The sequence below is a fragment of the Cyanistes caeruleus genome, chromosome 11 (assembly GCF_971803275.1).
Source record: "Cyanistes caeruleus chromosome 11, bCyaCae1.hap1.1, whole genome shotgun sequence".
Taxonomy (NCBI): Eukaryota; Metazoa; Chordata; class Aves; order Passeriformes; family Paridae; genus Cyanistes; species Cyanistes caeruleus.
In genome coordinates, this window is record NC_141711.1 from 15,765,741 (window position 1) to 15,791,680 (window position 25,940).

Here is a 25,940-nt window from a genome sequence, read left to right on the forward strand (position 1 = left end):
ACAGAGACAAACAGATAAAAGACTACAAACCACAACACACAAAGTGTCCATCCAGTTTCCACTACCCAAACACACAACTAAAGAAGTCCTTTAAACTCGTTAAGAGGAAAAGGCTGGAGAGGGGGAAAGCTGCAACTGCCCAGCACAAACACACAGAACACAGTCACACCTGGCTGGAGGTACGTACGTACTTCTTTCCCCCTGACAGACAGCCCAGGATCTCCTCCTATCCTCCCCTTCAGGTTGAGCTCGCTCTCTCCGTGTCGGCAGAGGTAGATTGACCGAGGAGTCACATGGATATTCATGAGGTAGTAGACAATCCGGCTCTGGATGTGATCCATCACTCTGTTCACGAGATAACTCCTTCCGACATCCATAATTTTAATGTAAGAAAGATCCCTTTCATGAGCAAGTTAGAAAAAAAAAGTAAGGTTCCACGTTGCTGCTATTAGCATGTACCTACAATTTTTCCACCCTCTCTCTCATTATAAAACAAAGGGGCGACAAGCCAAAGAAATGAAAAAATCCTCCATTAGCCATGGAATATGCATTAGTCCTAAGGAACAATACAGTACTCCAAAGGCACAGGATGAACTCTATTCCCTTCACGTGGGGCTGCTCACATCACTTTCTTTTCAGCTTCCTTTACTTGCACTTCGTCCAAATCTAGATCCTACTCTTGGAAAAATACAGCCCACACACTGTAAGGGACATTCAGTGGAGTCACTTAAGCTCCACAGTTGAGTGAGATATACATCTATTTTACAATACCGGTTGGTTTTTTTCCCCCAGGTTACAAACACTTTCCATCACCAAGTCTTTGTCTGATAGCACCCAGGGGCCAAAAGGAATGGCCACTAATTACACATCTCAATTAATTCCTCCAGAGAAAGTAGGGCAGCAGAAGAGCCAGGGAGTAGTTTGAAACAAGACATTTTCTCAACTGCTCTGTGAGCAGCCCTTTGTTAACAGTACTGTAATCTACTCCACCACTACCTTTTCTTAGCATCAGACAGCTTGTAATTTCAATTTTCACTGCTTATCCTTTATCATCTGAGCTATAATTCTAGAGCAGCCTCTCGTTCACACAAGGAAAAATGTCTCATAAGCTGCAAATAACCACTATCAGTTTCTAGCGATGCGTTTGAGACACCACACCGCAATAAAACAAGAAAACTGATAATAAAACCTGAGGTAGTGAGAAACAGGCATCAGCACCCTCATTCCTGCCTGTGTTCCTTGGAGTTAATCATTACCATTCCAGCCAGGCACAGCCATTAGGTCCATCATGGGAATTACACGCATGGACTGAGCCGATTGAACTGGCTTCACGCTGCTCACGCTCAATTACATTAAAATGCAGCTCAGCCTTCTCAGCAGCTCTGGCCTGGAACAAACCAGGAGCACCCTGGGATGGCTGCAGCTCCAAATCCTACTCTGAAATCCTGGGCTACAGCAAGAATAAAGGGGCTCCTCCTCACGTGATTCATCCCTACCTTATTTTCTAGAGTTCAAAGTTAATAAAAACCAGAAGAATGCTTTGGTGTGAGGATAAATAATGTAGCTAAGACAGTTTCTCACGGCCCTGCATCTGCAGAATAATTTTGCAAGCACAAAGAAATTAATTCAGAAGTCACATTTTAAGACTGATGTGTTCATAATTAACCTTAACCATGCCAACCAATTAAGTTATGCTTACAAATCACTCATGTCTCCTCTAAGTACCAAAACAAGTACCAACCACTGTAGAAAGTCTGGAATAATTGCTAAATGCCAGTTCTAGCCCAGAAGAATAAATACCATTCTCCAAGTGGGAAAATCAAAAAGTATATTGTCCCAGACTAGACTCACTAGCCAATTTTCTCAAACAAGGAAGTCACCATGCTACACCCCTAGAGTCAACACTCTCTAAATTTGGCAAAGGAGAGAGAGAGAGAGATCAAGCCACTAAAATAATGACTTGAAAGCCCTAATCCCCAGTACAGGATGCCCCAAAGCTTAAAATAACTTTTTAATAATATTGTGATCACGAGCTATAATCTCAGTGCTGTTCCATCACTTACTTGTCCAGAGTTTCATCTAAGGTTTCATATGAGTTCTTGTAACACTCTATTCTTTTCATGAAGTCTTCTGTTGCTTCATCATTACTACAATCAACATAGTCAGGACTACCCAGCTTCACTTGCTGTTTAAAATAAAACCAAAGAATAGTATTTAAGTTTCCTTCCCTTCTTCCTGGATGTTTAAAGAAATAGGGAGTGAGGAAACACAACAAAAAGCTTTGAAACTTCATTAAAATACATATAAAGCAAAAAAAAACCAACCTACTCTTCAGAGAATTAAACTTCTGTGCTAGTAACATTCACATGGACAGGGAAAAAAAAACCCACTTTTTTTTTCCATTAATGAGAGCTAATGTGGGGTTTTGCTATTGGAAGTTCTTATCATGTACTTCTAAAACTACTGAGCTACTTTAAACCTCCCAATGTCAAGCTGTTAAAGCAAACTTTACTCACCACAATGTTTGCAGCAATGACCTCTGGATCGACACACACAGACTCCACAAAAAAAGTCTTCAGTCCAAATGAACATGATCAGAAGGGAGGAAGAAGGAAGATGAATGAAAACACCTCTGGATACTAACATACACGAGCAGCATGTCACCCACTTCCACACCAACGCCTTTTTCCCTCCATTTACTGAGAAAGCTTCTCCAGACCCTCTCATCAGAAATTCCTGCCTCACCATTCCATGACACATCATGCCCTGTACTCTTTTCCCCAACAGTGTTTGCAAGTGGAAAATTCTCACAGTAGAAAAGACGTAGGATGGAAGAGGAAGAAACAAATGCAGAGGATGCAAGTTAGCCCCACAAGCAGTAATAACATTGCTGAAATAACATTTTAGAAGCCTCCCAGCTAATGGAGCAACCTTGCTTATAAAGAGGCTTGTGTTCTGCTGTATCAAAAGCTTACAAAGATTAAGTTTAGAGGAAATAAAAGATGACTGGAAAACAGCTAAATGTAAAACCAGAAGGCAGAAAACCACAAAGTTTTTGGTTTGTGCAGAACTAACACAGAATCCCCTTCATGTTCCTGAAGCAAAGATGTGAACTGCATGAAGAACCATACTTTAAATGTGCTTTCTGACACTGCACTCATCACCACAGGTCCAGGAAGACAAAACTGTAGCACAAAATAGCTTAGCTCCAAACAGTACAAACACTAAAGATGACAAAAATGAGGGCTGAATGACTACTAATCACAAACAATGCTTAGGAACACAAAACACATTATTGATGAAACATCCAAGAAGGATGTGCCTTGTACTAGTCCACTGAAGAGTACAGATAAGGGCAAAACTACCACTGCCTTACTTGGCCATGCAATAGCTCAGAACTGCTTTGCTTTGACTCACCTTATATCCATTTTCTTCCCCAAACTTATAAATAGTTTCTCTACGTTCTCGAGTTGTGTTTGTAGCATCAAAGACCTAGGAACAATTAAAAGGAGAGAGAAAAAGGAATTTAAAAAGCAGCACAGCCTGTGGAAAGCACTGTGTTAGTAACAAAAAAATATGGATTTAAAGTCCCCCGATGTGCAGGAAAGCAATGGAAACACTTCCCCTTCCCCTCTATCTCAACATGCTCAACAAGAAAACAAAGACATTACTACTTTACACATATTATTTTCTAAATACTAAAATTTCATAATATTTTGCAATCAATTCTAGCAGAACTCTCGATTTGGAAAAGGAAATCAGAATTTAAGCCTAGCACACACTACAGGAGAGAATCTTCCTCCTTGCCCATTATCAGTATTAAATACTAATGCACAAGTTTTTAGTGAACTTACACTACAAAAAAATGATGCTGTGGTCCAATGGGCTGTTCAAAATGCAAGTGTAAAACTTGCAAGAGTTGTAAGTCCTGCCCATGAATAACACCATCAATACAGCCATTTTTCTGGGAACTCAGTTTAGCTCTGAACACATCATTTTTTTACTAAAGTATGAAGTTTGCCAAAGCATACCATTTACCTCGTGTATCCAGCAGAACTTATAGTTAATGGCTTTCCCTGAATAGTTAATAAAAACCCCAGAGTTGTTGTCAGTAGTCTTAAGAAAAAAAATTAAAAATTAGTCTCAACATGCAATGGCAAATCAAAACACTGATGTTTTGCATCCCATCATTAAATACTCAGGTATGCTGCAACTTACTGTTTCTCCTGCTCTCTTCAGACATTTCATGCCAGTAACAAGTGCCAAGAAATACAGAGGACACTTTTTGCTCAGCTAGTCTTTACCTTCCACTTGGACCGCTAAACCATCAAACAGGCATGCAAGCAAAATGGCAAATGTGTTTAATGGTATATAGTGGACCAGTGTCCTATAGTAATGTGGAGAGAAGGTGGACTTTTTTTCTTGCTGTTATATCCTCTTCTCAGCTAACCCCTCCAATCAAAGGATTGATGATGCTCAATATGGCATCATCACCCTGAAATTCAGCACTCAGTTCAGTGCAGCGACAAGGCAGATCTAACTGCCAAAGAAAAGAAATCCAGTATACTGGAGAGCTATTGCAATCACTCAGGCTGTGTATTATCCAGCAGACACACAGTGTTCAGTGCAGAGGCATCTCAAGAAGGCATCTTCAACAAGAAACTTACAGCCACGTGCCCGTTCTCTTCACTGAGGTACTGCCGGACGTCATTCAGCGCTGCTAAGGCACACTGTCTTCAGAAGGAAAGAATCACAGTCAAATGCTCGTTAAAGGCATTTTGTTAATGCACTTGTGAGCCAAGTGCCCTGAAAACATCAGATAATTTATCTCAAAAACACAGACCTGCCTCCAAACACAAGGAAAAGCTGACAGAGGTCAGCCAAGCTACACTAAGGAAATGTGGCCATGTCACCTTGCTCTTCTCTAACACAGCTACACATCCACAGAACGCCCATCAACTTTGCTGATCAGGATGCACTTCACTGATCTAAAATAACATCACTGAAACATCCCTGCAACCATATGCTTTTCCCAATTACCTATCCATACATAACTGCTTCTTAATTTGATTCACAAAATAAGATAAACCAATTTAAGGGGTTTATCTTGTGGCACTAAGTTGAAGTGAAGAGACAACTTTTTCAGTAATCTACTCACTCTCTTTTGAGCTACTGTGCAAAAACTGCTCATGTAAAGAAAAATTTTTTAAAGCAGAGAGCGGAACAAAGGTAACATCAGGTATTGGTGACTGAGGTGAAATATCATCCCACTGCAGTCACCAATCCAGTGTAAATAAGTACTGGAGACAACTGAGGACACAAACACCAAAAATCCCCACCCTAACACTTTACACTTGCCTTAAATCTGGACAAGAACATATGAATATGCAACTGTGTCCCCAGCACTAGCATTATCTTCAAAGTCCATTATAATTCCTAACACGTCATTTATGCTGGAGGGCAACATTGTACACGATTTACTTGTTAGCAGAACAAAGCCCCATTTATTCCCAGTAAGTACAGCCTCTTTGCACTACCAACATAAAAGCCTGCCCATTTCAACAGCCCTTCCCTGCAGTACTCCTGAATTTTGACTTCCAGACTGAAATTCATAACTCCTCTATTTACCATCTTCTGCAAGCACAGACTTATTTTGAAAGAGAAATGAAGGCTTTTGGATCCTGACAGTATTTCCACATTAGCACAGTCAACAGATGTCAGGAGCTGAGATTCATCACCCAGGTCTTCACTGAATAAATACAAACCCTCTTAACACATTGCTAACCAGGCAGATTATCTCACTCAGCCCCGTTTCATGCTACATCCCTCACCATTTAGCCTAATAGGTGACACAGAGGCACATTAAAAGGTTTGGCTCTACCTGTAAGCAAAAGGTAGTGGCTTGCAAGGCTAATGCACCTCTTTATCCCCAAGGATTGGGAGGCTCTTATGCAAGCTGCTGTCTTTTGGCTTAAGGGGGAAAAAAGAGAAGAGAAACAGGGGACAATGCAAGGGACAGTCACAAAAGAAAGTCCAGACATTTTTGATGTGCAAGGGGAAGCTGAATTAAGAACAAGACAGCTCATAGTCTAAGTAGCCTACATAAATATTATTTCAGTCCATCTCAAATTTCTCATTTCCTTCTCAATTCACATGGCACGTGCTAAGTGCTTTCCTGAACACACTAGTAAGTACAGTGAATGTTGAAGAAAATCAAAAGGTCTTTTCATTTGATCTTCTCAAAGAAACAGTTGCCTCTTGCTCTGACCTTTCTCCCCATCTATCCTTTCTTCACAAGGTCTGTCCCTACATTAAAGCACAGCCTCTTTCCAGGCAAAAGCAGAGACTCAAATGCTTCATCTGAACACAAGCTCATTCTCTTTTTGCTTTTCACAGCATTAGCAAAACATGGCAATTTTTGAGGCTGTGGATTGATGGACTGAATGAGGCACCTGCATGGTGGCAAAAAACACAGTTTCAGAGAGAAAATTAACACATTGATTCTCACTCATTTAAGCAGATAATGATGAATACATTCAAAGTGCTCCAGATGAACAATTTCACTATGCAAATCAAAAAGAAAAGCACTTACATGTTTTTTTTCCTTTATGAAGCAAACAAAAGCTCTAAAATGGGATTTTAGGAATTATGCAGTAGAAAGTCACATCTATTAGCTGATACCTTACAAAAAGGTAGGAAAAGTTCCAACTAACTGTTAAAATAGTTTTTGAGTGAAAATGTCCTAGAGTATCTACAGGAATAACAGTAGTCACATCCTAATGAAAAGGAATCAAGAAGGACTTCTCTCCATTTTTGATGCTTGAGATGAAACAATCAAGAAAAAAAGAGCCCCAGACTTTAATCAACCTAAAGAAATCACTGTTCCACCGTCTCTAGAATGTCTTTTCCTGTAGTATCCCTTAAGGGTCTTCTTGATCATACAAAAATGCAACTTCAAGCCATCTCTAAGAGCAAATTACACAGGATATCATTTTAATATTATTAGCATGGTGTACCAACAATCAAAACTTACTTCCTGATTTTCAAGCCTTCTTCATTGTCAGGCAGGAAGAATTCAAAGGATTTATACTTTTTCACCAAATCTCGACGATACTGACCGACATTAAATTCTGCCAAGAGAAACCAGTATTAGCGAGAGCCAGCAACAGTCACGTGAGAAGGACAAAAGTTATGACAACTTTGAAAGCAAACTTCCTGCAAAGATAAAATAACTCAGCCTGTAAGAAGTCAATGTATCATACTTTTCGTGTTTTGGGAGTTTTAAAATAGCATGACAGCAATGAATCTTGGAAACAGCTAAAGAACATTTGGGCTGTAGTCACTCCACTTCAGCAGCCACACTGTAGTGCCTTTGTCTGCCAGTCTGCCTGGACAACAAAAACAAATTCTCTTCCTCCTTTTCAGGGGTTACTCAAAGTCTATAAAGGACTAGTAATTGTTATTAATAATATTTTATTATTATTATTATTAGTCTTTTCTTCTATGTATATGTACAGTGAAACAGTATTCAGACAGCACCTCCCAAAACTTACAGCTCTTATTTAAGCAAAGCAGAGCTCTAAATAGAACTAAACAATCTTGCTTTAGGTAAACAAAACTTAAAATTCCAGTATTGGAAAGATTTTTCCAGAACTCTGCTCAAATGCTGCTATTCCTTAAGGATTAGTATTTCACAGTCCTTGTCCCACTTACTAGAAAAACAAACAAAAAAAGATAAATCGCTAAAGCAAAAAAATAATTTAAATATCATCCTAAGTATGAAACAATCTCACTGTGATCTCATGTCAGTGGTCAAAAAACATCTACTCCTCATCTGGGCAAAGATGCAAAAGGTTCATGCCCAAACACAGCCACAATATCAAGTATGGGATTAGAGCAAGACAGTTCTGCTTCGCAGCAGAGCAGAATGACACTGAACCCTAATTAATTTCATTCAATGCCTCTGAAAGCAAGTCCCTGAAATGCAATTAATGTTTTAGTTGTTTCAGACCCACAGGTTTTTTTCTGTTGACCTGCAAAGCCTTTGGTTCTGTTTTTTTTTAACATTAAACCACACTGAAGTATTCTGTTTGAGATGCTGCCAAGATACAACTCTATTTGCCAGACTTCATTTCTGGAAAGAGAAAAAGAAGCTGTAGACACAATTATAAGGTTGTAGTTAAGAAAAAAAGACACAGAATAAAAGAGTTCAAGAACCAGCTGCTGTATACAGATTGCTGTTGGGATTGGAGGCAGAGGATAAAGACACAATTTTTTTCCCCCCAAAGGTCAAGTTTTGTTTGAGCTCAGCAGTGTTGATAGAATTTTTCGTGGCATGGATTATAGAACAATCCAGGTGATTCTGTGATGGTTTTGATGAGCACTGGCCACAGTGGCTACATGAAAAGGTGGATCCTTGTAAAACAAACAGAAGGTGCAAGAAGTTCAGATGGCAAGTGTTGTCAGACAAAAGCATTTCAACAATCAAAAATAATGAGTTTCGTGAGAAGGAATAGTTACTGCCAGAGGGCCATGCACAGCAAAGGAAAAAGTGCTATCTAGTGGGACAAGCTTCAGCCTTTTTTCTTAGCAGCCACGCCTATGGAAAAGTTTCCCAAAGCTAACTGGTATCACAACCACAACTATTCAAAAAAGCTTCCAAGGCTTAGTGTCTCAAAACCACAATTCTATTCAGACATCTAATTGACCTCATTTCCTTCAAAAAGCACAAACAAAAGTTCCCTGTACTTTTAACCATTTCACATTCTAAACAACAGAGGATTTGGGAAGGAAGAAAACACAGAAATGACGGCCGAAATGATTCAACCATCACCAAACCTGGGCTATTTACCTCCACCTTCTGTTCTTGAACTCTCCAGCTTGCTCAATGTCACATGAAAAGATGGCATTCATCTTTTTTCTGGTTTACATAACCTCATAATTTGAACCATCTGTCACAGAGAACAAGAACTCTTGCTAAATTAAGCACACACTAATTTTAAGACATTAAGAGCCAAAGGGTAGCAGATGTTAGGGCTACTTGATACTGATCCTGTATCAGTTCAGTCCCACTGACTGGAAAAATTAGGGAAAATGTCATCTATTGCCTCAGCCAGGCAGTGAGGTGCTTTACATTGACTTTGACTTCAGTAAAATTGCATCACTGAAGTCACAGACAGAAAGGCTCTGTGGTTTTCTGAGAAAATCTCAGTCACCCTCCCTAACAAAGACAAACAATAATGCCAGGACAGGGGTTCATATGGCAACTTTCTGTTGCATATTTTCATAAAACTGGGCAGCAATGCTCTACCTGGTTTTCATCAAGCACAAGTGTGTGTTTTCTGATGTGCTGTTCACAGTAGCCCACAGAATTTTTCCTACAGCTGAGCCAAAACCCATCTACAGTAAAATTAGTATTTGGGATTCAACCAAGCATGAGCCAGATGTGGATAATATCTTGCCTGTTGTCCAATACTGGACTTCTGCTTGTCAAAGTTCACACAGTGAAGTGCTCAAACTCAATGACATTTATAGATAATACATCTCATAAATTTAAGTTACATGTATATCTAACATACAAGCATTTTGTCACCTTGGATATAGGCTAAACTGCTTGGATTGTTATTTCATTTAAGCCTAATGGATAAAACTGAACTCTGAACTAGCTGACACTGGTCATCAGAAGGGTTAAACCATGTGAAAACAGTCAAAATTAAGTGATAATTTAAATCCTGTTAACTCTCAAACAATATAATATATCCTCCATAATGTCTCTCCTAAATAAAGCACATTAAACAAGCTCCTAAAAACTTAAGAAAACACCCACACAAAAAGATTTAGCCTAAAATCAAAAGACAGTTTAAATATAGGCAAGAATTTTTCATCTTGACTTCTTAGAGCTACTAGGAAATACATCTCTGAATAGCCAGCCAAAACTCCACACTTTAGCATGTGTTTAATGTTGTTTAAATTATTAACTAGCATAAAGCTACTATTACTGGACTGGACACTGAATGACAGCACACCAAATATGTCCTGCTCTTTTGCAGAGAGGAGAAGGAAGGGGAGGTGGCTTCTCAGAACCTCAAATGGACTTAGGTCCTGTTTACTGGGCCCACAAAATACCACAGCAGCCCAGCCAGGTCCTTGGCACAGCCAATCTGAGCCATTTCCTGCCCAAAACACACACACAAATCCTTAAGAAGGTGATAATAAGTAGCAACTGGCTGCCTCAGTCCTTGGGCTCTTAGTATTTAGACAAAGAACTGCAAGTCATTCCACAAACACAAAGAAGTAGAGAATTGCAAGTAGCACAAAGTTCACAGAGAAAAAAAGATGGAGAAGTCGGGAAGTTTAACCCAGAAGTGCCGACTGTTCAGCTGTTTGTAAACAACATTCCTTTTCAGCCACATGAAAAAAGGAAAAGAAGGAAAAAATAAATAAACAAAAAAGGGCAGTGGTTAATGATATGGGGGAAAGGTTGATTTAGGCACCTGGCAGAACAAGGAGGTAAAGGGAGAGCCAAAATAATTTGATCAATTAACACTTAAAACAGCAATGTGCCTGTCTGTTACTGCTTAAAAATATATTAACATAGCATAAGGATTTTAAGTAGTCAAAACTGGGCAAGAAAATTACTGGAAATCAGGTTTATAAACCACCTAACATTGTGCCCTGTCCTTCTGATGTAAACAAAAGTAAACCCATCACCTTTCGTAGGCACTCCAATCCAATTTAAGTAGCGTGTCAGCTTCTTCGAGATGTAGGTTTTTCCTCTTGCTGGGAGACCCACCATGACAATCAGAGTAGGGCAATTGGTCATACATACTGGAACAGAAACACAGGAAACCAGGATTTACCAGCAGCATTCCCACAAAGCAAAGACTGCTGCTGCAGTGAAAAACCCCTCTCTGCCAGCTCTCCAAGGACAATGAATCTGACCACCTTTCCTATGCTGAATTTTGGAAAGAGGAGTCAGTGGTAGTGCAGTGATGGACATGTGAGGTGTAAGCAGGCAGAAAAGCAGAAACCTGTGTATTTGCACACAGAAACAATACCGAAAGAAAGGAAACCTTTCCCTCTATAAAGGAGCATCTTATGCCTTAGTGCGGTGCTTGCATTGAAAGGAAACAGCAAGGTGTACAGCTTTTAAAATAATTTTTACATTTTTAAGACAACACCTACATACTGCTCAGTCTTCTTGATTTTGAGCAAAATAAGCATGACAGATGCAGCTTAATACATTATAGTAAGACATGCTACTCACTACTGATTATTTCTCCTTTAAGGATAATTAACACTAAAATCTCTCTTGAGCAGAGCTCATTTTGGCCGTTACAGAGAATAAGACACAGGTATTCTACACAATCAAGTACAATAATCTGATATAGATATATGTACACACTTAAAGCCAGAGCATTTAATTAAAAGAAAAAATAAACCTCAACACTGTAGGACGCTGAAGGAATTGTATGTATAATCTGAAAACCTTGAGGCATTTCCTTTCAAATCACAAGTTTATCAACATTTTAATAGCACGAAACTAAGGATACCTTGCATTAATCACAGCTACAAGGAACTGCCTAAAAAGAAAGAAGATATTAAAGTGGTGCAGATACCACCAGCTCCCTCCACCCTCTATTTTTAAGGGAATTAATTTCTATACAATCCACACATGTATCAATTTCCTAGGTGCCTCGACAGAGGAGATATTAATTCATTCCAAATGACCATATCTCCGTGATTAGCTGTAAGGCATAACTGAACTGCTGTACAAAGGACTGTGATTGCTCAAGATTCCCAGGCTTTGGATTCGCCAAGTCCCATCCCACAAAGTCACTTGCATAAATCTGGTGCAGATAGTTCACATAACACATCAAAAAAGAATATGCAGATTAGCAAAGGCAGATGTACTGTTTTAATATGCACATTGAAAGACACAAACCAAAAAACATTAAAAATACACTATTTTTCATGAGGGAGAGGAGGTAAAATGGTACCCAGCCTCAAATCCATGAAACAGTCAACTACTCCCGGTAATGAAGGCTACAGGGAACTAAATGCAAACCAAAACACATCCATCCAAACATGACCAAGTCTGTGGAAGGACACTGATAGAAGTCCTCAGAGTAAGTTCCTCTGTGCAGAAGCCTATACAAGAAAGGTTACAATTTCTTTTCCTCTTTGTCATATGTTCAGGCTGTGAATCCCTTCCCCAAGAGGGTGAAGGAAGTCTCTAGGGAAACAACCAAGATTATGGAGTGCCAAGAGCACAGTGCTTATTAAGCTTAACAGCCTTCCTTACAGCTTTAAAGACAATACAGTAAAATACTGAGATGAGAGAAACCCCTGAGCCCCTAGAAATTTTAAGAGAAGATATTTTTCTTCAAAGCCTATTCAAAAAACAGGTGTTTCTTCACCTGAAACACCTAGCTCAAGTTTTGAACAATTTTTAAGTACAAGCAGGGAAGTAAGAACTGTAAAAGACAAACCAGGATCTGTATAGAAAGGCTCTGTACAGAGCCCCATCTGCTCCTGCTCTGCAAGTAACTGTGCTTAATGGGCTTTTCTACCCATTACAAGCAGAATTTACCAACTTTTTATTCTTAGAGCAACTCTTCTTTTTTTTTTTCTTTTTTTTTTTCTCTGCTTCTGAGGTCAGCCATATCAATTTTTCCTTCTTACAGAACATTTGTCTTTTGGTAATGCAGCGATAAACCTGTACTGGAGTAAAACTACAGGCTGGGAAACAGTCATGAAAAGACCTGCAAACCACTTTAATGGTTGCTTCACAGATCATACCAACAGCTAAATTTCTAAATTAAGTCTTACTGCCTGCATGGGTTTGTAATAGATTTTCTAACCAAGCAGCAAACAAGAGCAAGCAACTACAACGTGCACGAGGGACATTCAGTGTGCCTGCTACCACCTGCATTTTTACATAGATTTCCTCAAAGAAAGTACAAAACTGGCAAAAGTTGCCTTTCTTAGAACACCATGTGTCCAGTTTAACAGGCACATCTCACCTGTTATTCCAACCATTCTGGTGGAAAACCACAGAGCAGAAACCAAGAGAATTATCCCAATCAAACAAGTGGCAATCTTACTCTCATTAGGTGCCAGGTTGACCAAGAGTGGTTTTAATCTATAAAGACAGTTGTCCCTGTCTTTGTAAGGAGGAATACCACTGATGCCAATGATCCCAAATACTCTGCTTTTACAAATGCCACAGCCCTGTAAACAACACTACACAGGACATGGTGCTACAGGACATGCCATTCCTCAGTGTTTGTCTTTAACAAGAGGATGGCAGTTCACAGTCTAAAATTCAGGGCACTAAAAAAATGTTTGGCGTTCTGGATCAGATGGCCACCAGTGGCTGCAGCCTCACACCACCTGCACAGGTGGCACTTAGTGACAAACACACCTGTGCATTGGGAAGTAGAAGTCAAATGCACCTGTGCTGGCCAAAACAGCCCATTCACAGCTAAATGGCAGGACTAAAAATAAAAGCATACAAAGCAGCTATTTTACCTCTTCCATACCTCAGTGTAGCATTCCCAACACACAAAGACTCGGTACAGCAAACTTTATTTCCTCCCTTATGATCCTGTGCAATTAACAAGGCTTAATTTTGTTCAGTAGTTGAATAAAAAAGACCAGAACAGAAAGTAAAGTTCCAAGGATATAACAATTACTCCAAATAAATTAATTATCTTTCACTTTATCTAAACCACAGCTTTTGCAGCAGAATACTGCCAACACTCACTGCAAGCAGGGAGGAATATTCATTCCCATGAAGGTATTTTCAATATCAGTGTCTCATGGCTTACATTTTCCCTTGAAGAAACATAAGCAAACTTGACATGAGGAAGTAGGTTGATAAAAATAACCAAACATACCACAAGTTACATGTATGTAATTCCTGGTTTCCCAGCGGCACAGCGTTCAAGCCCCCCTTCCACAGCACCTCACCATCGTTCAATTTATATTAAAGAAAATTTCCAGTGTGAGTTACAGGTGTGTGAGTTAGAGCCAAGGCAGACTCCTAAGGGCAGCTTTCTCCCTTACCACTGGATTGTCTGGTTTATCTCCAGAAATATCTCTACACAGTCAAGTCTCCAGAAAACAAACTCGTTTTTCTACTGCTTCGCATATGTAACTCCTAAGGGTTTCTGACAGCCCCAACCTGTGGATGTGCCATCAACACTGATTTTGTTAGAGAAACATAAGCACTCAGAACAGTAAAACAAAACTTATAGGTTGTACACCATCACTTGCTAAAGATGCTGTAAGACTTTAGTCAGTTTTTTCTACAAAACAGATGCTTGTAATATATGCATTTAAGAGTGCTTGTTTATAAACAGCATCAACAAAGACTGGGTACACAGAAAAAAACACACCCAAAATACCGAATAGTGAGAGAAAACGGCCAAGTGATGAAGTGCTGCAACTGAAGCAAAGCCATTATCCCAGTTCAATATTTCTTAAACATTACAACACAGCAAGTTGCAGTTCAAGAGCAAAATTATGACTGCCTACCCTTCTAAAGTTTAAGACTTAACAGCCAAGGAAAAATAAATTACATGTTTATTTCTTGCCTCTTAAGACTCTATTGTGAAATAATGCAAATGCAAAAAAAGGTTGTGAAACCAAAGTGGGACATGGAACAATCTAGATCAGCTGTGCTGCAATTCATCAGCCCTCAAAACTCTCATGGATCTTGTGAAATCAGAGTCAAGAGTTGATATTTTCCAGGTTCACTTAGTACCAAACAAATTATCAGCTGTCCTTTCCTTTGACCCAGAATTAGATTTTGTTTTTTTCCTTGTATGTGTTAAGGACGGATGTTTTTTTTTGTATCAAGCTGTTACTGTTAGAGATCTGAAGTTTACAAAGTGTTCTTGCAGTTTCTACAGCCTTCAATTCAAGGCCTGTTCTCCAAAAATCCTGTACTATCTAGAGCCTCGTATCTCTGACTTTAAACCAACACAATCACCCTTCCAAATAATAAGGTTAACCCTACATGATTTATCCATCACTTATCCAAGCTAACCATCCATCATATCCTTTTGATCAGTGATGACAACCAGTCTCCCTTCTTTGCATCCCATGGGGATGAGTTCCCTATCCTCCTGTTCTTCCTGAGAAGCATCTGCTGCTAGACCAGAAGAAGCCCATTATCTTCTAATTTGTCTCTCCTCTTTTTGCTCAAACCAGAATGTTTTTAACATCACCTCAGTACAAGGAATTCAGAATTCTCATTTGTCCCCAGGCCAGCCTTGTGCTACCAGCTGCTCCAAGCTGCTCTGTCATTCACTTCCTCAGGGTCACCTTTTGCTTCCTACAGCTCTGATGCCAACAGCAACGATCCCATCACACATCCTGCTCCTCAGGCACCGTCCTCACCTCATTCGCTCTCCTATTTTCAGTTCCTAGGATTAGGAGCATGAATACACACAAGCAGCACGTGCTCAAAGGGTAGAGTTCTTTAGAGCAGAGACAGTAATTCAATACTTTTTTTTGGATGTACATTTCTACTGCTGTACCAACAGCAAATGACAATTATTAGAATAACCAAATTCCAGCAGCAGTAGGGAAACAAAGTGTTTAACTGTAGTGGGGGGGAATGTTTAACCACAGGAAGTTCACTATTTATCTCTCACTATAAACATCCTCTGATTGCCTCTCCAAAAAACTTTCACTAGGGCCTACTTGGCTATTTGTTTTTAATGTCCATGTTTACAGCCCACTGCTTGATTCAGAAGTTAAAGCAATCTGAACATCCAATGCCAAGAGCTTTAATTCAACCTATTCACAGACAAAACTTTTCTCAAGTGCCCACAAAAGGCAAGCCACAGCTATTAATAACAATATGCACTTCCAGTGCCTTCAGGTGTGACTTTGGAAGGTCACCAGAACAGTTACTTCAGCTGCACCAGTGCCACCAGCCGTAAAAGCTGCCTGCTCAGTAGGCTGCACACAGACACAACTCCTCCTTGAAGACCTTGTACAGCACAGACTAAAAGAACTGGCTCTTCAAAGACCTTGACAGCTAAACTCTGGCACAGCTCAACAGATTTCTTCTTCCCAAGACAACTGTACTTGCTACAACTTTTAGAAAATCACACTAAAAACAGCTAACAGAGGGAAGTCCTTTTGTAGACAAATCTGCTGAGTCCTCAACTGGAAGCATGTACAATTCTGTCCATCCACCTTTTAGAAGGATAAAGCCTAAAGGTAGTGCAGGTAAAGATCAGCAGCACAAAGCAGAAAATAAAAATCCCGACCAAAGGAGACTGGAAGAGCTCATCTTGTTTAGCCAAGAAACTCAGAACAGAGTGGCTAACTTCACCTTTCTCACTGCAAAGCTACACTTGAGGACAAGAAAACCACTTCCACCTTGAGCTGGTATTTTTGGAACAGTAACATCTGACACAATCACCTGGAGCAGCAAAAACGGGAACTGGTCAAGCCAACACAGCCCCAAATCACCCATCTGGGCAGTCCATCCTGAGCTGCCACAGCGCTCACACTGCCTCACCAGAACACAGGGCAACACAAGACACGTGGAAACCTTAGGGAAAAGGAGTCTGCAACACCCTTGCATGGGAAAAATTATGAAGTGTTCTCAGTTTGCTGAAACAAGATAGATGGTTTTAGCAGGGAAGAGTAACTTGTGTTCCTGTGCAGGCTGTTTGTAATTCTTACGTATTATAAATGACTGCAGACTTTAATGGATAGGGCTGCAAAAAGATTTTTAAAAAAAAAGGGCAATCTCTTTTTCTAGCAAAGGGTTTTTTCATTTACAAGGGGTCTTCGGCATTAAACTTATAAAGTCCTACAAAAAATCTGCACAGGCATGTAAAATATTTTTTCATTTATAGTCAAGTGAGGCTAAGTAATTCTGCCAAGAAGACAATATACATCATCACATAACTCATATGCAATTTTGTTCTTGGGGTTGGGGGATTTTTTTGTAAAACAGTATCTGTGTCAGAGCTATAACATATTAGTCTGTTTGGAAAAAAGATGCCACATTAAGGCTGAAACGAAGCAGTCTTCTTGACATGTTAATAAAGCACTTACACACATTTTCTGACCCTCTTCCCATTTCAGCATTCATCTCAACTTACCATGGTTCAGATGCTGTAGTAATTCAGTTCCCACAGAAACACACTCCTGCCTGCTTGCCCAGCACACAAGAGAGTTAGGGGTGGTTTGGGGTTTGTTTGTTGTTTTTATTATTATTATTTTGTTTAGGGTTTTTGGGGGGGGAGGAGGGGTTGGTTTTCTTTTTTAGCAAGGGCTGGACCAAAGCATGAGCAGAGGGAGCCAAGGCTGCAGCCCATGGACTCCTGCCACACCGGCAGAGCCTCAGCTCTGTCAGCACAGCCTCTATGCATGACAAATACAAACAATTCTACACGACAAGGCCCCTTTTGTCTGTAAAACTGCCGTGTACCGGACCTCGGTTACTTAAGCAAGGGGGGAAAATGAAAGGAAGAGGGGGGAAAAAACAACCTGTGAGGCAAAGTTTGTTAATGAAGTATGGTTTACAAACGCCACCGCCAAAGTCTCAGGAGGCTGATGACTCGGTTGGCTGCACCTCAAAATATGGGAAGTCATTAACTCAAAGAACAGATGGGCTGATACAGCATTGGCTTTAAAGGGGAAAAAAAAAAATCCCACAAAGAAACACAACAACCGAAACAAGAACACAGTGACATTTTTAGGCCTCTCTCCAAGACGAATATGCTGAATATAAACGCTCCCTGACACCAGAGCGTCCAATAAATAAAAAAAAACCCAAACAAACCCGCAAAACACCAACAAAAGCCACCAGAAAACACATTCATTGAAGCTAAGCTTCCCTGCCTTCCGCTGGGCGTGGAGCCAGCAGCTCCGGGGCTCGACCCTCCACGGGGGACCCGCGACCGCCGCCCTCACAGCCGCCGGCAGCGCGCGACCCAGAGCGCTGGGCTCGGCTCCGTCCCCTCGCCCCCCGCCCGGCCCGTGTGGGCCCGGGCCCGGCCCGTGCCGCTCACCGCCGCGCTGTGCGCTGTGCCCCGCGGGCAGCCCGTTGTCGTAGGGCTCCCACGTCTTCTGCAGCGGGTTCTGCGTGAGCTCCCGCGCCGCCGGTGCCGCCGCCATCCTCGGCCGCTCCCGGCTCCCACCGCAGTGCCGGCGGGCGGGGCGCGCCGGGGCCGCCCCCGGGGCAGGGCCGGCGGGGGAGGCCGCAGCCCCGCCGTGCCCCAGGAACGGGAAAGCCGCCCCGGGGCCTCCGAGACCCCCGCGGAAGGTGCCGGCCCTGGCAAGGGTCGTGCTGCGAGCAGGTGACTGCGCTCCGTGCTGCTGCTGCGCTGCTCTGGCTGCAGGGAACACCACGCTGCCTCTGAAAAGCCTTTTTTTAAAAAAAAACAAAAGCCCAAAACCTAAATATAGAACGCCCAGGGAGCGTGCAATGTGTTTTAAGTCATGCATTGAGTGATACATTTTTCCAATTAAACTCTGGTTTGGCCTGAAGGCTAAATTAATAGCGATGCAGAAAAACATAAATAAGCCATAGGTTTCCGTAAAAAAGCTGTTAACAAATGGCCCTGGGAAGCTGCAGTGGGAGCAGTGGTTTGACTAAACAGGGCACCCAGCTGTCGCCTCTCCACATCACCTTTATCAGCTGTACAGCTTGGGGAAACCCACTCCATTAACTGGCCTGAGCAAAGCCCTAAAAAAGCTCAATATTTCACATACGTACACACCTCTCTATATATTTTACAGCAAATAAATGCAACACAATGAATATAGTAGTGAAGAGCAATACACACTTTCATTATTAATCACTCCATTATTATGACACTGGCCTAAACAAAAGTGAAGGCCAGTACATACTTCCTTTTTTAACACCAACCAGACCCTGATCACCTGAAGATTACTTTTAGTTTTTCTGTTCTATTACAAGCTAAAATGTAACCTTTCTGAAAAACCAAAAACTTAGTTCTCAGAGACATTTGGTAAGACACTTCTGGGAGAGTCAGTACTGTTTTTCCAGAATCATGTTTGCTTGACCTGCTTTTCCCTGTGTTGCAAGTTATTTCCTTCTCTCCAAGACCAATTACAATTTTCCACTGTAGGTGCCCTACGCTGTATTTTTACCCAATATTTTCTTCCTGATTTTGTTTTGGGCCCGTAGCTGACATGGGGAGGGGGAGAGGGGCTACAGGAGTTACACTGCAAGGGTCAGAAAACAAGGAGCAAAGAGAGGGAAGTTTTGAATGCTTAAAAGCTTGGTTTCTTCTGTCAATTGTGTGTTTACTTCCAACAGCTGCCCAAAGAAGTGTGAGCAGCAGCAGTTCAATCTCTGTCCCAGTTAATCCCAGAAGTCTGTCTCCTGTGCACACACAGAATGATGCAACACACCGATGACAGGCTCCAGGGTAGAGTCCAGCACCAGGATGTCCCCACCTCGCCCACCTGTGATCACAACAGAGCCAACACCAAGATCCTCCAGCTTTCCTAACAATGCCTCCAGGGGAGTCCACAACAGATGTAATAGTAACAGAAACAAGAGATTAATAGGAACTCCAGATTATTAACTGCACTTCTCAGGCTTGTTTTACATACGCTAAGTAGAAAACTTAATAAATCCTTCCAGCCTCTAGAAACAAAGTTTGTGCTTACTTTCTGCAAACCCACCCCCTACACAAGAACTGGAAGTCCAGTCATACACCTGCCTCTAGCCAAGGACACTGACCTGATGTAGTTCACACAAGAACAGCATTTTTCAGAAGTCTGTAGGGTGAATGACCACATTTCTAAGTCTTGCCCTCAAAGCACCAGGCACAGGGCCAGTTAATTAATTCCTTTTTGCTCAGGCAGATTCAAAGTAGTGGCACCTGCACAAAACTTCAGTTAAGGGTTTGTCCAGGTGTCTGTAATAACATTAGAGGTGTTCAGATACACCTGCTAGCCTTTGTTTTTGTGAGGTAAAGAGCTCAGCTGGGTTGATGATAAGCTTAAGTGATTATGTTGTATGCAAGGGTTAGATGTTTTGTGGTTTGTTTTTAAACCTCAGTGCAGTAATGAGCTATTTGATCAAGGACACAGAAAGCAAATACAGAAATCTTGTGATACTCCTGAGGTCTAGTTTCAAAACATGGTTTACAAGGGCCCTACGTTCACTTCCTGGGAAAACACAGAACAAGTGTTACTCATCAAATTCCCAGTAAATGACAGGATCATCCTCTGCACAATCTCATTGTCATCAGCTGCTGTCTCACTGCACTGGAGGAGCAGAGCTGACGCCTGCAGGTGAAGAGCTTTGTTTGCTACAGGAAAACCATGAACAAACCTTTACTCTTGGGAAGGCTTTTACACAAAGCATCACAAAGCTCTCAGAGCCATGATGAGCAAAGAGCTTACCTGAGAAACCACCTCTCTCCAGAGGCAAAACATCAAGGGGGAGGGAAATCTTGGAAAACGAGCTGCAACATAGAAATAATGTGCTTGAGCCAAGCGACGAAGTTACACTAATTTCTCTGGAAACAACTGACTGACAAGACAGGAAACTTGAGATTTAATGCCTACAGCAAATGGTCATTATTTAGAGACAGGGAGAAACAAGAGACACTGAACCAAGGTTTCTGCTCCATCTCAGAGAAACCCAACTTGTATCTGTGAACACGCTGCATCATATGGCAGCCATATAATCCAAGTTTCACAATACGTGCGAGTAACTTCCATGCATGTCATTTCCCTAGTAAAGATACCACTTTTTAGTCTGACAGCCCATAAAACATCCGTAAACCATGCAACATCTCTTCCTCAAGTCCTTCCACCAGAGAAGATGTTCCAGAGCGATCTGTGGCAGCACATACTCGCTACCTGGCACAGGGAAAGGCTTTCCAGCCTCCCAGGTGCCCAGGCCCACAGCCCCCCGCACACACACAGGCTCACGACACAGGCCCACCCACAGGCCCTTGTGCAGTGCAGGAGATCCGAGCCAGAGATGAGAGCCCGGGGATACCCCGGGGACACCCCCAGGACATCCCGGGGCCATCCCGGAGCCCTCCCGGGGCCATCCCGGAGCCCTCCCGGGGCCATCGCGGGGCCCTCCCGGGGCCCTCCCGGGGCCACCCCTCAGGCTCCCGCGGCTGCCGGGACCGCCCGCGCCGCCAGGCGGCGCCCTGGCCCCTCAGCGGGCACTGCGCGGGCGCCCCCTGGTGGCTGCCGCGAGCAAAGGCGTCGCCCGCGGTACAGCCGTGGGGACACGGGGGGGGACACGGCGGGGACACGGGGGGGACACGGGGAGAGGGGGACACACACAGCTCTGGCCATGCCATCCCTGTGCTGAAAACTGCTCTAACCCTGCCGAGCCAGCCGTGCTCAAGCAGTTGTGGAGAAACGAATTCCCTGTTATCCTTCAGAAAGGCTCTGTCACAGGCAAGTGACAGCGGGATCGCCGTGCCGGGAGACAGCAAAGCTTCGCAGAACCAAAATACACCAGGACTTGGCTTTTCAGAGTCAGAGTTTACAGAAAGCTACAGGGAAGAAAAGCCCATCTACCGGCCTTGAGTTATTTTTTTAACCCAAATGAAAAAATATATCGTGAGGAGTGAGTCTACATTCAGAACTAAATATCCTCATATTTTTTAAGATATTAAGCACCAAAAAATTATATTTCATCATTAAGCTATTACTTCAATTTCTTTAAAGTAATTCTCCTTCCAATAAGTCATGAGATACACTTTGCAGTCCCACGTTGTCAGCTACCTGCTTTGACAAAACCCACAGACCCTGACCTCTACACACACATCTGGCAATAATCAGCTGGCAAAAACCTAAATCCAAACCATCTGTATTGCAAATGGCAGGTTACTGCTCCAGCTCGAAGTGACAAACAGGAACTAGTTTAAATGATCCCATCTTAAGATTGGCATCTGCATTTTCTACACCTGGCAATAGTGAGAGGGGGAGAGATCAGAGTTTAAGTTCTTATCCTGGTTTAAGAAGGTGCAGAGACAGGGCTGTGAGGCTTCCCACTTACAAGTACTCAAAAAGACATCACCCCTAGCACTGCAGCAGTTTTGTTTCAGCACAAATTGAGGAAACACAGAGGAACAGAGACTTTGCAATGATCATTACATGTGGCTGTTATTCAAGAAATACAGACACGCACTAGCACAGCCTTCAGCCACACACATATCTTACATGCCCAGCTTCCACACCCATCCAAAGCTCCCCAGTTTCACATGGATTGGTTGGCTCTGACCAGTTAACAGCATCACAGTGTTCATGTAAAGCAGACAGGATAATTCCTGTTGAACTCACAACTGATTTTCTCTTTCAGTGGAAAAAAAAAACCAAAAAAACAAAAAAAAACCACAAACCAAAACATACAAAAAAAAAAAAAAAGAAAAAGAAAAAGGAAAAAATGCAAAAAAACAAAACAAAAAAGATTTCAAATGTACCTTCGGCAGGCTGCTGGGAGTCCTTCATTGGCCAAAATCTTGATGCTGGAAGCATCACCCCAGGACAGCAGCTATCTAATTTATACAAGGCTGTTACAACACTGCAAGCCAATGAGAGGAGTCAGTGACCAAACACACAACTATGCTTCACCCTTTCTGTTCACAAGGAACAACACTCCAGCATTTCAAAACTGGGTTTCGGGACAAATAGGAGAGATTTCTCCCCACTCAGCTGATGTGAGACACATTGCTGATGGGTTTTTTTGATCAAGTGCTCTTACATGGTGAAAAGACTTGTAAATGCACCCAGTTTCTGCTATAATGACCAAAGCTGCTGCAGAACAGACAGGACACTTGGCCTGCTCTGTTACATCCCTTGTTGCACTAAGACCTCAGCAGGGAACAGACTGCTCTCTCCTCTAGATAATTCCCATATTCCTGAAGTGCAGATCAAGCCTGGCAGGTTTTTCCCCCCAGTGCAAGAGAAGTCCCTAACAACCTGCCTAAAACACAATGCCCTTCTGCTCAGTATGTTGTGACCTCTGTCAGCCAGGCGCTAACCCAGCCTTGTTATTCAGTTGCCAAGAAAACCCAGAGATGAAGGAAGCTGAACCAAAAAAAATCACCTCTCTTCCTCCCTGGGCTGTTCCTGAGCTCCTGGACAACGACACAGAGTATGCCTTGGGAACAGTCATCCTCCACTGAGATCCCTCAGGAGCTAAAAGCTTTTCACAGAGAACAAAGTGAGTTCTTTCCCATTCAGAGCTTAGCAATCGAGGCAGAGAGGCGCAGTGCTGGGTTAGCAGGGTGACATACACTGACTCACACCTTCTCAGTTCAGCCTCTCAGGACATTTTGTTACATCAGCTTCTTAAATGAAGACTTGCCATCTCATCGAGGCCGCCTATGGTTCCCTCCTCAACCCAAAGTGCCATCCTCTTTTTTGTTTTCCCAGAATCTAATGTCCCAGAAGTCAACCCAGCAAAAATTACAAATAGCCCACTAAGTCCCCAAAAATTTCAAGCATCCCACATGACAGGTTCAGCAGGTTCCCCAGACCATCTCCACAGGTCCTTCCATTTGGGACATGATTCCAGACCAACTGAAATCACGAGGGCCAGGCCTTGTGATACACGGACCTAGCACTTCCTTCATTTCTTCTGAGCAACAAGTTAGTTTTATTAGTGGCACCATCCACTCCATATCTTAATTCCTATCACTGCCTAAAGGGAAAATGTTCCAGTTGTCTTGGAATAGACTGCTACCCCAAAGACAAGCAAAAAGCCATTAAGAATTCAGAAGTAAAACAAGAATCTGCCCTCAGCAAGACACACCCTCAGAAATTATTTTGTAAGAGTTCATTTTACTACCAGACTTCATGGCTCTCTGACAGATCAATCTGTCAAAGAGATTGATAACAAACAGCGAGATCTAATCATGCTTTAGGTGAGAATAAGCTACTACTAAGGACAAGAAAATTCTTCAGTGCTAACTGGGGAATAGATTTAAACAACACCCAAGATCCCACACAGACAAAGCTGTAAAAATACAGATACTAAAGAGATTCCTTGAGCTGGAACAAAATATCCCTTAGCATAGATAAGGAAAATAATTCATCCAAACAGAAAATCTTCATGTCAGGTAAATCATCAAGAAAGCAAGCTCCTATCTATTCCAACAACCATCAACATATCTGATACCAGGGAAGATCTGACAGGGCTTGGGCACTCAGGAGCCTCACACCACACTTATTTGGCTGGAGAGACAGATAATTCCCACAGCAATTTGCTTTTATGGTATTTTCCTCATTGCCTACTGAAACATCACCAGAGTTATTCGCGGTGCACGCAAAGCAGTGAGGTATCCCTGACAGCAGTGTTCATGTGTGGCTGGATTCCAGCACGGCTGCCTTTTCCAAACCGTGACGACCCAAGCATCAGGAAACAAGCACCAGCCACACAAAGGTTTTATTGTGAGAATTGTACCAATAAACTCTTGGAGTGCTTTCTACAGAGCTCACTCGTTCACTGCAGGAATATAAACTGTATCAGGGGAGATAGCTACGATTACTTGGGGAGATATCGGCAGAACCTCATCTCACCAACACGTGGACTGCATGAGAACCCCAGAGCAAACCCTGACACTCACAGACACGGCAATATCAACTAAAAAAATACACACCTTGCCACACTGTCACTGTGCTCTTTGTTATCTTTATGTGAACCATTCCTCAAGGTGTGGCCACTCAGAGTATTGTCCGTATTTCTAAGTATGTAACTATGTTAGTCTAGATGTTTATCACGTTTCAGAAGAAATAAATTATCTCTTTTAAACATGGGAGAAATTTAATATCTGGAGATAAACCCTTTTGATGAGATGCTGTTGCTTTCACACAAGGAAGTTTCCTTTGTTAAGCCTGGCATTAGGGGTAGATTTTAGGCTAGCCTACATTAATTCTGTTTGTTAAATCTGAAGGACAAATCACTAAATCTTTACACCTTCAGTCCAAGCAGTCCTCTCCCATCTTTACGTCTCAGAGAACACTGAAATTATTTCCCTGTAAAAAAGGCAAGATCCTCAAGTGGTGCTTCCAGGTATTGCTCAAAACCATTCCCATCATCACAAAGTTGAGCAACATTTTAAATCTTCCTGTTATGATGCAACATAAAGGAAAGATGGCATCCATTATTCATGTTTTCTGAGTGCAACCCAGTGTTAAAAAGCCCTTTGTAGATAAACCCTCTTGCTGTATACCAGGGACTCCCAACTCTTTACATGAGGGGGCCTGTGCTTGTAAGTACAAAAAGAGGACATCAAAACACACAGCATTTGCACAAATTGCCTATTTACATTCACATGTCCAGGAGTTAATTGAAAATCCCGGGTTTCCAAGATGGCAAGCACACTGAGGAGAGTCATTCCTGCACATTGTTCTGGCAGAACCTGATGTTGTTACTACAGCAACAGCACGAACAGCCTGGCACAGCCCCTGCGTGGTGTATCGGACACTCCTCACCTCAGTCACCTGAAATCCGTGATTTCACCGTGGAAAACAAAGGCTGGATCAATCTGTAGTATTTGAAAGAGAAGGGAAAACAAAACCACAGCTGCATCCATGGGGATGTCTGTGCCTCTTGCACCTGCTTACAGCCAACCTGTGCTAAGCAGTCTGAAAGTGCCTCTATCACCTCAAAGCTCTCTATTCCTCTTCAGTCACCAAGAATATCAGAAAACCTCCCCAGGTCCCAGTCTGAGTTTGCAGGTATGAGTAGTAATGTAATTAGAGGGAGCACAAGGAAAGGACTGACAGTTTTAAGTACAACAGACAGCCCTTATCCAGGCTGACAGGCTTATGAATTATGCTCAGCTACTTTTATATTAGATATTTGAACATTTCTGGTGTATACACATCCTTCTTCCTGTCACTCAGCTAGGATCCTATGAATCCCACTTGCTCATAACAGTAGATCTAGG

At 42.2% G+C, this 25,940-nt stretch overlaps 1 protein-coding gene across 24 annotated transcripts in view; it reads right to left on the reverse strand.

Moving 5' to 3' along the window:
* Positions 1-25,940, reverse strand: part of LOC111935184 (6-phosphofructo-2-kinase/fructose-2,6-bisphosphatase 4) — a 49,697-nt gene that overhangs the window by 17,199 nt on the left and 6,558 nt on the right. For 4 of the 24 annotated variants that reach the window (XR_015274860.1, XM_086845616.1, XM_086845619.1 and 1 more), the window contains exons 1-8: positions 18,048-18,207; positions 10,711-10,827; positions 7,034-7,130; positions 4,668-4,734; positions 3,418-3,492; positions 2,517-2,573; positions 2,064-2,185; positions 192-399 (exon numbers count right to left, since the gene is read on the reverse strand). Coding sequence is in view for 17 of the 24 variants with exons in the window: in XM_086845616.1 (XP_086701742.1) it covers positions 192-399; positions 2,064-2,185; positions 2,517-2,573; positions 3,418-3,492; positions 4,668-4,734; positions 7,034-7,130; positions 10,711-10,827; positions 18,048-18,153 (849 nt within the window). In the remaining 7 variants the exon portion in view is untranslated. Of the gene's footprint in view, positions 1-191; positions 400-2,063; positions 2,186-2,516; positions 2,574-3,417; positions 3,493-4,667; positions 4,735-7,033; positions 7,131-10,710; positions 10,828-11,552; positions 11,596-17,135; positions 17,972-18,047; positions 18,210-19,750; positions 20,032-20,418; positions 20,481-20,969; positions 21,125-25,940 lie in introns of those variants that run through there. The other 20 variants (XR_015274867.1, XM_086845623.1, XM_086845629.1 and 17 more) reach the window with 12 other exon arrangements.